The sequence below is a fragment of the Entamoeba invadens genome (genome assembly GCF_000330505.1).
Source record: "Entamoeba invadens IP1 unplaced genomic scaffold scaff_1105074726357, whole genome shotgun sequence".
NCBI classification, from domain to species: Eukaryota; Evosea; order Mastigamoebida; family Endamoebidae; genus Entamoeba; species Entamoeba invadens.
Window position 1 is genome coordinate 524,179 of NW_004443615.1, and position 12,467 is coordinate 536,645.

A 12,467-nucleotide genomic window follows, 5' to 3' on the forward strand; every position below is an offset into this window, starting at 1 on the left:
TGTTTTATGATTTTCAGTTCGAAACGATTACTTATATTCCGTCTTGGTTATTTACTTTGCAATTTTAAACATCATTCGTTATATCATTTGTTGTATAACTTTTTTTAATTGTTCTATTAAATCAATAATAATACTTTTGATTGTTTTAAAAAAATTCTGCAAAAACAAATTTTTGGAATAACAAGTTGATGAAATATTAATCATTCATTTAATTATGTTTTTAATTGTTTTTTTGTTATTTAATAACTTAAAAAATACACTCATTGATTTTAATTTATTTTACTATTTTTTGTATTAAAAGTAATACATTGAAATACAACAATTCAAATCACAAAAGAGATTTAAAATATTTATTCAAAATGAATAATAGTTGTTTTATTATAAGTATTATCATGTAATAGTATTATACCTGACAGCTTTTGTCGTTTAATTAAAATGAAAAAAACAATTATTTAAAAACAACAACAAAAAACACATAAATAGTAATTATTAATTAAAAACAATTACAGTATGTGAGAAAAGTATGTGAGAATGAGAAAACCCTGTGGATTCAACAAAAATTACATATTTGTTTTTCTTTTTTTAAATAAAAATGTTTTTCTTTAAAAAAACAATCTAAATAATATAATTATGAGCTCCAGGAATGTTGCTTTTAGTGGCTTAGACCATACAACACTTGAAAAGAATTTAAAGTATTGTCCTGGTCCAGTGAAAGAAATAGCCCAAAGAACATTCAGCAAACATTGCAACTTTTGTGAATTGCCCCTGAATGTTCAGGTGTATTTGATGAATATTGAAAGAGAAATTTTCAATGGAATGAATACGGAAAAGGTGACCGAGAGTAAACTATGTAGAGTCTTTGCTTTAACTTCAAGTCAGTTTAATATCAACAAACGAAGAGGTATGGAGACGGCATTGTTTGGAAAAAAAGATAACGGAAGACCGTCACTTTTAACTGAAACACAATGGGAAATTGTCAAGAATTTGATTCTTGATAATGAAAAGTTTCCAGGAAAATGCAAAGCTATCAGCATAACTTATTTGAGGTTGTTTATAATAAAAACCTTCAACGTTGATGTGTCAAACCATGTTATTTATGATAAAATACATAAAAATTGGAACTTTTCGATTGTTACTGTGTTTGCTGAAGACCAATCTCGATTGACCTACGACGAAGATGCCGTGTTGAAGTATTACATTGCACTGCCACTTTTTTAAATGGCATCCCATCACCATTTATTTTGAATTTGGATGAGTCAGGGTATCAGCCATGGCCAGACAGGCAAATGGTGAAGGGAGTATTCACTGCTGGTTTTTCCACAGACAGTAAAATGAAATATGGAGTCGAACGTGACATTGCTCGATCCACTGTCGTTTGCACTATTACCCCCTCACAACCTCTTCCTTGTATGATTGTAACAAAATACAAAAGAGTTGCAGTTGAATTCTTGAAATTGGGTTGGATGGAAACGGGAAACATCGTCAGTTATAGTAAAAACGGTTTTATCAACAGTGACCTATTTATACATACATCAACGACGTTGTAGTACCTTATATTGTCGACATGAGAATTAAGACTGGTTATATTGATAAGGCAGTGCTGATATTTGATCAGTGCACGTGCCACTCAATCGAAGATGTGAGGTTGTTGCTCAAGTCGAATGTCCAAGTCAACGAGAAAATCATCAACGTGAACTGTGAAATCATATGTTTGGTGCCTCACACCTCACATTTAACACAACCATTAGATGTTGGGGTGTTTGCAGCCCAAAAAAGAAGACTGAATTCGTTGTATGCTAAGTTCAGAGATGTCATAAAAATTAAAGATAGAGTTGGCGAGGAAGAAACAACAACGACAGAAAGTGAAGACGTTGAAGAAAAAGAAGAGTCAGATGATGTGATTGGAAACCAAGATCCCATTGAAGAACTAATAATACCTCAACAGTTTAAGGAAATGTTTCAGGAAGTGCTGGCAAATCCACAAGAAGCGATATCACCATTTAAAAAGAAGGCTGGTACGACTGTCAACGAAAGGATGGTGGATGACAACCAATCAGAAGATCGCAACGAAATACCAAATGAAACTAAAATTGTTGAATTCGGTGATGGAGAGGACTTAGAAAAAAAGTTTGCCAAATACCTCAACTCAATTCTGAAGTCTTATTTCCAAACAACCACTCCGGATGTGTTCACGCAGGCTTTTAGGCAAGTTGGTATTGATTTCAGAATTGTTGATAGTGGTATGAGGGTTGCGTATGTGGATATTGGAGTCTCACGCAGAGTAACAGCAGAAATACCGAAACTGTTAAGTATACCACAGTTATACTCGATTGAATGCGTCAAAACCAAAAGCTTGAAAATATCTGCAGTTCGAAAGCTTCCAATGTGTTTTGAGGGTTATTCGTGTCAGTCTGTTTGCAAGCCGTTAAAAAGAAAAGAACGGGATGTTGTATGTAAAGTTGTGAAGAAAAGACGACCAAAAAATCTCAAAAGAACTAAAAATGGGGTTGAGAATTTAATCGATTGATTTTATCTTTTTAATCAGTTGTATCGCCCAGTTCACACTACTGTTTCCTATCACAGGTCAGATGGTCACTGTTTGAATCAACATATGTCTGAACTATCATAAGTCCTTCCAATAGAAAATATTCGTTTGTTAAACTTTCTTTCGTTATTGAGATATTAACTTGTAGAACTTGCTCGCAAAAACTCTTAAATTAAACGTTGCCTGCTTTGAATCGTCTAGCTGCTATGGCTGATTTGTCCAGTATTCCTGGGATTCTTTAGCGTGAGGTCTGAGTCAATTAGTTGGTAAGTGCTGGCTGGCTGTTCACACTCTGAAAGCTGCTTTGTAGGTTTCCAAACAAATTGAAAGAGAAAATGAACTGTAAATAAGTGATTTTTTTATTTGATCTTTTTGAATTTTTTGAAATAAAAAAATAATAATTTTATTACATAAAAGTTACACAATTGTAACTTTTGTTGAATCCACAGGGTTTTCTCATTCTCACATACTATTCTCACATACTGTAATTAAATAGTTCAATTATAAATAGTAATTACAATAATTAATTAATTGTATAATTAATATAATTCTATAGTCATGGTAAAAAAGGTTGTTGAGTAAAAATGGTTGTTGATTGAATAAAGGTTCGGTTTATTTTTACATTTCAATAAAAGTTACACTTATAGTGTACCTTTAATTGAAGTTGTTTTCCCTTCAAACAGAACGAAAAAGAACATATTATTCAAATCAAAACAAAAAAAAAATAAATAGAAAATGAAGGGAAAGAAGATTTCTTCTCATTTATAAACAATAACAAAAAACAATAACAAAAAGATGATAAAAGTTTCAATTAGATGAATGCTCTAGTCAATGGCAAGAGTATTTTATGCTTTAAACAAGTAAAAAGCCAATCATCAAAAGAAACGCTAAACCTATATGGTAAACACCTTCTGTATTAACAAAACGTGAACAAACTCCACAATTCCACCTTTTTGACAACCAGTATTGGTTCAACTAAAGCAAATAAAGCTATCGATAAACACATTGAATAAAGAGAAATAAAAAACAAACAATAATAAGCAGTCGTGAAAAAAAAAGATTGTCGATGTTATAATAATTAAGGAAAATGCAGTTGTTACTTAAACGCGAGTAAATAATAAAAATATCAGTTTAATTGATCTGTTAAATATGTAAAAATCAGAGTTGATCTGTAAAAACCTAAAGTTTACAAGATGTCATAATTTGACAATTGTATCAAAAAGACGTTTTTAAAACCATATTTTTATTATTTTAAACTTAAATAATATTATCAATGATTGAATAATAAAAATAAATTTCATTTTAAATACCTTTTGAACTTGTGTACTTTAATTAATCTTACAGGTCAGCCCAACATAAATTGAAATTATCAGGAAATATCCAAAAAATAAATCATACTTAACACAAATTTTCAATCATTTTAAAATGCCTTCGTTTTTATCAATGTTTAAGTTGCTTCTTCTTCTTCCAGGAAAGGCAACAGGAACTACTCAAATTTGTTCTCCCATAAACTCTCGTATTCTGAAGGCATACTCCCTACAGTAAAAAATTCCTACATCATAAGTACCCTCCTTTTCTTTTCCAATTGGCTTTTTAACCTAACCACACATATGAAAGGCTGGGGTGTTGTTGTTTACACGGGAAAATTTGAACGATTGGATGATTTCAACAACTCTTTTTGTGACCATACAAACAGACAACTCTTCCAACTTAGCAGCATCTATTGCACCATCTTGATCCTTGAGTTGTAAAATTTCCATTTTCTTCTCTTTGTAGCCTTCTTGACTTCATCTTCAACATCGTCCTTTTGAGACATAACACCAACGGGGTACTTCATACCAACAAGTCGAGAAACTACCGAAGAACCCATTGCTCTCTATCAGTTAATAACAATAAAAGAAAAGTAAACATGTTAACAAGACTTATAACGGCTTTGAATAATAATATTATTTCAGTAATTTCTCTCATAATAAAAAACAAACTTTTTGAACGCCAAATATGACGACGTCCAGTGGCTGAGACAAGTGGCTACTGTGTGGGCACAATAATAATAAAGCCACTTTATTTTCGAACAGCCACTTTCTAGCACCATCTTTAATGTGGCTAACACAGTTGTCTTGTATTAAAACCGCCCATTCTTGTGGGCAATTTTTTCTTCTTAATTCCAGTTCTGGTTTAAGACATCTTTCAAGCCACATCATGTATATGTCTTCCGTAATGAAGGATTTGCGTTGATATGCAATTTCAACATCATCTCTGTCTATGTATCTGTTGATTTCATTTTTCATTGTCAAGTTTGATAGTATGATCATTGGTTTCAGCGTGGTGTTGTTGGAAAATATTCCTGCAATCAAAGTTATGCGTTTTTGAGAGCGATCAACAGAGTAAGAGTTGGTGTAGTCATAGTTGTCGTCAACATAAAAGTTGCTCCTTTTTGAGTCCACAAATGGACAATAACCACTTTCGTCCATGTTGATAAGGAGGGAGGGTTTAACTCCATTCAAGTGGACAACTCTTTCGCCGGCATATTGTTTGTCATTGTTCAACAAATCAACAGCTCTAGTTTCATAGCTTCTTAACTCATCTTTACTCAGCTCAGCTCTCTCTTTATCCATTGGTTTTGCAATCTTCTTAATTAAACCCTCCCTTCTCAAACTGTTTGCGATGGTTCTTTTTGATACTTTCTTCCCAAAAACTCCTTCTACAACATTTCCCATCTCTTTAGTGGTGATTGGTTTGGTGGTGTTTTGTCTTTCTCGAATTGTTTCCAACAACAACGGCATCCTCGATTGATTAATTTCTCGTTTTCTTCCAGACTTCCCTTCGACATCGTCATACAAGTTGTTGAGGCGGGCTGTAGAGGGTGAAACACCCAACACTTTGGCTTTCGTTTCAATTGAAACCTTTTCAAGCCATTTTTCACTTCTCAACAATTTCATTTGTTGTTGGAGTGTTAGACATTCCATGATTTCTGTTGCATGGGTTTCACAGAAATCCAAAAAATCACAGCCACGACCTGATTTTGTACTGTGGCGCAACACGCTCAAATCCAATTTTTTTGAAGCGGGTTTTCGCTGTGGTTTGGACATGATTATTGAGTTCTGAAACCAGCTGTATTTATTAATTTTATTATAATTAATGGTTAATTTTATTAATAATTATAATTTGAAGTGTTTCGAAAAGTTGTCTTTATTATTTCCCAACAATTTGACATCTAATCGCAATATATTTTTATACTTATTGGGTGATTTCCTGTTTTTTATGTAACAATTGACTCTTTATTTTCTATTTTTCATGTTATCAAGAAAATAAATTTAAAAAACGATTGTGTGACCATAACTTTGATACTCATGATTGTGTATAGTTTGCTTCCAATACAAATGTCGTTTGTAATAAAGAGGAGTACTCAAATTTAACAATGATATAATTTTTCAATTTCATTTCTTATTTTACTCAAAAAATGAAAGGGGGTGAAAAAAAGCACTTTCATTTTCTTTTTTTGATAAACAACAATGATTATGTATAATGTAATATCTATAATGTTCAATAAACAGCTCTTAATGTTATACAATTGACAACCAATTGTAATACTGTCAATTATCGTTTTTATGATTATCCTTGTTTGTGTTCTATTTTTCGAACATGGTGAAAAAAAAGCACTATCATTTTTTCAGAAACTATATTAACTATATTGAACTATACTTGTTTTTCGAATTACAAAAAAACAATTTTCGATTCAAAATTGAAAATGTTATACATTTTATAAAATCAACACACAAAAATGTTGAGATTGAGAAGAAAACAATTTGTTTTAAAAATACACTCCTTTGTTATAAATAGTTCTATTTGCTCAAAAACATATTTTCAATATTATTTCAATGATGCGAAGAAATTTGTAACTTTTCTTGAAATACAAAAATAAACCGAACCTTTATTCAATCAACAACCATTTTTACCATGATTATATACTTTGTTTCAAAGCGAACAAAAAGAAGTGAACGAGTTAATTAAAGCTCCTTAACGTAGTTATTTGGAATCCAACCTTCAGCGCCGTTCAAGCTTCCTTTCCACCATCCTTCATCCTTTTCTAAAATAGTGATGATATCACCTACTTTGAATGACAACTCTTCATCGTTTGCAGCAGTATATGGATATAAAGCTTTGACTTGTGGCAATTTAGGCTTTGGAGGGGGTGGTGCAGCTCTTGGTGGCATTGGTGGAGACTTTTTGACTGGAGCAGCTGCTTGTTGTTGTTGTTGGGGTGCTTGGTAAGCTTGTTGAGCGGGAGCCTGTTGTTGGACTGGAGCTTGATACGCTTGTTGTTGTTGAGCTGGAGCCGAGTAACTTGACACGGAAGCGTTGAAATTGCCCGGTGTTGAGTCTGTGTCTTTTGAAAGACCAGTCATGACCAAGACGTGTTTAGCAAATGATTTCTGTTGTTCGACGGGGATAGCCTTCGGGCCGTCATCTTTCTTGAAAGTCAAGATCTTGTCTTTCTTCTCATCTTTTCCTCTAAAAGAGATAGTATCGGAGAAGTTAATAGGGAAGCTTTGACCATTAGTAAGAGCTCTATAGTTCTCAAGTAACATCATTAAGAACTCTGTTTTATGTGGGCAAATGATAACAGAATCGTAAGCACCTCTGACACGAATGACCATGAAATTGTCTTGCATAGTAGACATCACAACTTCACTAATTTGTGTTAAGTCTCCTCTAAAGGTCACAATGTACTTCAAGATTTTCTTTTTAATTTGTTTCTGAGCAAAGTAAATAGCCTTGTCGGTGAGCAACATGGATCTATTCTCGGGTTTCCCTTTCTTGTTGACTCTCAGAACGACATCAGAGTAATTGACCAATTCATCCATATGATCTGCCATAGCATCTTGTAATGGTATTTCATTCTCATAAAGAATATAATCAGCAACCCACTTGTTATTGGCAAAGTCCATGGATTCTCTTCGTCTCTCTTTCTTCCCTTTCATGATAGAAGCTGCCTCTGCTCGTTGCGACAAAGCTCTCTTTCTGTTTCGATAATTCTTCCAGGCCTTTTGAATGTCAACAGACCGGTCAAATTCCATCTTCTCGAGCATTTCCTCAATCGCAAAAATGGACTCGGGAAGTCGAATAAACAACTTCGTTTTACCAAACTGCCATTGTCCCTGTTCAATGTTTGTCAACCCTTCTAAGATCACACGACATCCTTCTTGCGCATCGCCAGTCCATTCACCCCATGACCCCCAAGTCTTCTGTGAAAGTTTCTTGTACGTCTGCAAGAATCGAGCAAATGGCGCTCTGTAAGCAAAACCGGCTCTTCTAACTTTGACGTTCTCGAGAAGTCCAAGATACTTGACCTGATGTTTGACTCTATCAGCATCCCAGTCCTGTGATTTCTTTGTTTCATTTGGCTTAATACATCTAATGTAATGGGGAGAACATTGTGACAGCGCAGTCATCAGTTCATTTGCAGAAGTTTTGATCTTGAACCCAGCAGTAGTTGGTCTCTTCTTTTGTCCCGTCTTAGCGGCTTCTTGTTCTGCACTCCAAGGGAACAAGTCGTACAACAATTGATTGTTCGATGTCTGCAAACACTCAATACACTCGAGGAACAAAGTGTCTTTATTCTTCTCGCAGAATCCTTCTGAATAATAAGAGACAGGGCCTGCATAGTGTTGAATAGTGAAAGAGTCTCCATTGGGTGCAAAGTGTTGATTTGTTGAATGGACAGAACAGACCTTTTCAAGGAACTTGATATCACACCCATCAGTCTGCGCGTGCATTGTCGCACAAATATCATCAAGCAAACTGAACATTCCTGGTGGGTTCTTTGCTTCAATCAAGTCACAGACAACTTTGTTGTTAAAGTATTTAATTGGTGACCATTTGATCCCTTCAGCAATGTATTCCTCTTGTTCCGTCTTTAAGGTCAACTCAATGAAGTACTGTTGCAACTTCTCGTTCACGTAATTGATACAGAACTGTTCAAATCCATTCACTGGGAAGATTTCAAACCCAAAAATATCAAGAATACCAATGACACATCGATGCTCTATGCCATGCTTCTGCAACGCTTTATTCACCTTCACAACAAGCATCGAGAAGATACGATCATAAATTTCTTTCGCAATAGCATTCCGCGTAGCTTCAGCTTGCATCACAGTCAGTGGAGAGTCAAAGACTTCAGCACGCGCACCGACACCTGTCGTCAACTTACGGACAATCATGACGTGTTCTAATTGACCCGCATCGACTTCAAGAAGATACGCCACTGTTTTCAGAACTTCTTTGTCTTGAATCTCGGCATATCCAGACGAATTCTCCGTGAAATAGATGTTACCCATATGAAGCACAGCAGCTACCAACTGGAAGATCCAGTACTGTTCCTGTTCGCTGATCCCAATAGTGTTCATTGCTTTGACGCAATCTGCGTACTCCTTGTTATCATCAATACCATCAACTGACACACAGTTTGATTGATTCGTGAACATGAAATAGTCGGGAGTGGTTAAGTAGAAGTCATCAAAATATTGCTTTGAAGCACCGGCAAGCAATTGGTAGAAGATGTGGTAATTTCTCTCGCCAGTTTGTTGCATGCAGACTCGCGACTTCTCAAGCAAATAGTTAGTAATAGTACCTCCAACAGGGTCGGCGTGGTCATCAAAGTTGATTTCAAAGTACTTCCCAAATCTGGAGGAGTTGTTGTTTCTCAAAGTCTTGGCATTACCAAAAGCTTCCAACAGTGGGTTGGAGTCCAAAATGACGTTCTTGACATACACGACTTTCTCATTTCCACCAGAGACGGCCGCAATGTACTGCATGATTTGTTTGGCAGCTACGGTTTTTCCAGCACCGGACTCACCAGAAATGATACAGCACTGATTCGACTTCTCGTTTTTCATAGCTCGGTAAGTCTCTTCTGCAAGAGCAAAAATGTGTGGAGGAAGCTCTTGTCTAAACTTCCCTTTGTACAGTCGAACATACTCATCAGTGGTCAATCCAAGGTCTTTGAAAGGATTGATAACGATAAGGACTGGGCCAATGTTGGTGTAAATGGCATCGTAGTTATACCGTTTCTTTAAATTGTCGACAATTTCAGTTTCATCGATCTTCGGAAGCATGACAAGATCATCGACACCTTTTTGAATGAACCCCTTCTTACTCTTGAAGGCAGCAATCTCGTTCTCCGTTTCTTTTTTGGTGTTCTTTTTAAAGCCTACAGACATCTGTGACTTCGAGTTTTCTGATTTTCAAGTTGTTATGATCTTGTTTTTCAGAGGCAAACTCTATCTATTTTGAGGAATTTACATGAGGGGTTTTTTATTGTTTGATGAGCCATTTTATCTCAATAGTTCCGGGAAATTTGGCATAATGTGACCCAAACTTTTTCATCATGGAAATAGAGTTTGGAACTAGTATATATAATAATAAAATGGATTAGTTTTAATTTCATAAAACAGTCCCCATCGTTGACGAAAAAAAACATTATAAAATCAGTTTGTTCAACATAAATATAGAATACATTAATTTTCTCACATTTGTTGTGTTTGAGGATTTTTTACTCAAAAAATCGGGGTTTTTTGACACGTTTTATGGTTTGAAAAAGTTTTGAAAAAGTTTTGAGAAACAATGACTCGACTTTTTTTATTATTTAGTATATATAAAAATATTATAATTTTATAGTATTGAGAAAAAAAATAATTAAAAAAATATAATATTGTATTATATTTAACTAATAATTATCAATTAATAAATATCAAAAGAAATTTATTGATAAAAGAAAAATATAAATTGTGGTTTTCTTTTTAGAACTGTTTTCCAAATAACATTTTTTTTAATTGAACAACTGTTTTTATTCAGGTTATATACATCATAATATATTGTTGTATCATGTTTATTATTAGTGAATATGATAAACTTTTGTTATTTAAAACAAAACAGACATTTTTAGGGTTTCAAAAATATAACACCATATTTTGTCTTTTGTTTAATCGAGATCAATAGGGATATTTATAACAAATAAACGGGGAAAGACATTTACATTTTACCAACCACTTCTTATTAATAAAACTCAAATCAAATTATTATTAATTGGGTGTTATTTTAAGTAGTTTTCCTGATATTTTAAGTTAAAAACAAATGAAGTTTTTTTTAAATGATTATACGATGGTAAAATCTAGTAAAAACTGCCAATAATTGTATTATAATAAAACAAATTTTATCCATCTGGTTTTGTTTTTTGTTCTTAAAAATTTCTTGCAATTTTTTTGTCTCTTTTTTGGTTCTTTTTTTGCTTAGTATTTGCTGTTTGGTTATTGAAATTCTTTAAAAAATCACCTAACTATATTTTTGACTTTGATGTTTTTTTGTAGTTATAATATAGTTTTATTATAATATTTTTAGTTATTCATATTTTTAATTTTTACGACTTTCCACCAGTTTCTTTCTTCCGTTCCCAAAAATGCGATTCACCGTCGCAGCCAAAATAGGAAGTAAACGAATAGTACCATCAATAATAAAACATAGTAAAATATAATATACTGAAACCAAACTTAGCGTCATAGCATTTTTGTTATTAAGACTTTTATTACGAAAATGTTCAATTAAACAAACTGATTTTCAAACAGGAAGTTCTTTGATGGATTTGCCACAGACATCATACATCGACAAGCTTTTTGCTATTGTGATCCACTCATCCGCACGCTCTTTGAGACAATTGGGGTCTACTGTTGGTGAAAACACAGTTATCAACTTCACGGAGAAATACTATGTTTCTCCTCACACAAACAAGAAACTCCCTATTAAGAGGTACTCCCTCAAAAATTCGATACCCACTGCTTACGCTTCAAAACATCAGCACATCATCTTATTACCAATTTCAACCCCGAACATCGACCAAGTAGTGAAGACGGAACTTTCAAAATTTGAAAAACAGACTGAAAATCCGATTGTTGTCTTTCTTCTGATGGACACAACCGCAAAGGTGTTTTCGGATGTGAAGAAGTCGATTTTCGACACACTGGGATCACCGAGTTTCCAGTCAAAACAAACAAGGAGCTCTGAGAACTTGACGACAAATCCACGGAAGTATTTCCACAAAGCTTCGTCCGTGATGTCATTTTACCAGAAGTACGAGCAAAGCTGTATCATCGTGAAAATACCAAACGCAAAAGACGTCACTAAGAAGGACTTGGAGAAGATTTTTGGCATTATCAGAAAGTCGTTTATCATATCACAGATGAATTGGAAGAAGACTAAAATTGAGTTCCGCAATGCGATAACTTCTTTTGTGACAACAGAAAACAGCGAGAAGATCTACCAAAGCGAAGAAGAGCTTTTGAAAGGTTTGTGTTACAACCCAACTAATCCGAATGATAAAGACGAGTTATTTGAATTAATGAACGAATACGGACTTGTTTACTCCTTTAAACGGGCATTGAGTGTCACAAAATTTAAAGAGGAAAAGGTCATCAAGAAGCTTGAAAAGATCTTTCTGATCAAAGATTTGTACACTGAAGTAATGAGGAAAGTGAAGGAATTGACACGAGAACATGGGTTTGATAACATAGGATCTGTCGTTTACCTTTATGGAAAGAATAACGTGAACATGCTTCGTGTGGTTTTAAAGCACTTGATGGCACAGAACGAAGTTTTTATGATGGACGAACAATGGATTGAAGGAAATGATTTGTTAAACGCACTGGACGAGTACAAGAAAATAGAAACCATTGAGAAGCGGCTGAGTTGTAAAGACTCTCTCTGCAACAAACTGGACAAGATGGAGAAAAGAAAGAGTGTTTGTGTGTCTGAAACGATAGAGAAGAACGAACTGAAAGAACACGAGGATAAAGAGGAAGGTACAGAAGCACTCCAGTCGAGACTTGTAATGAGACAACAGAGTTCGCCAACATTACGAAAAATGATGGAG

General features: G+C 34.2%; 2 protein-coding genes across 2 annotated transcripts; one reads left to right on the forward strand and one right to left on the reverse strand.

Annotated features, from left to right (window-relative positions):
- Window positions 1-6,552: 6,552 nt before the first annotated feature.
- Window positions 6,553-9,765, reverse strand: EIN_372390 (myosin IB heavy chain, putative; the record flags this gene model as incomplete). The annotated part of the gene is made up of 1 exon (XM_004259540.1): window positions 6,553-9,765. The coding sequence occupies one exon, from the start codon at window positions 9,763-9,765 to the stop codon at window positions 6,553-6,555; it is 3,213 nt and encodes a 1,070-aa protein (XP_004259588.1).
- A 1,412-nt stretch (window positions 9,766-11,177) lies between these two features.
- On the forward strand, window positions 11,178-12,438 carry EIN_372400 (hypothetical protein; the record flags this gene model as incomplete). Its single annotated transcript, XM_004259541.1, has 1 exon — window positions 11,178-12,438. A coding segment is annotated over one exon (1,261 nt), but the record flags the coding sequence as incomplete, so codon positions are not given.
- Between the last annotated feature and the right edge of the window lie 29 nt (window positions 12,439-12,467).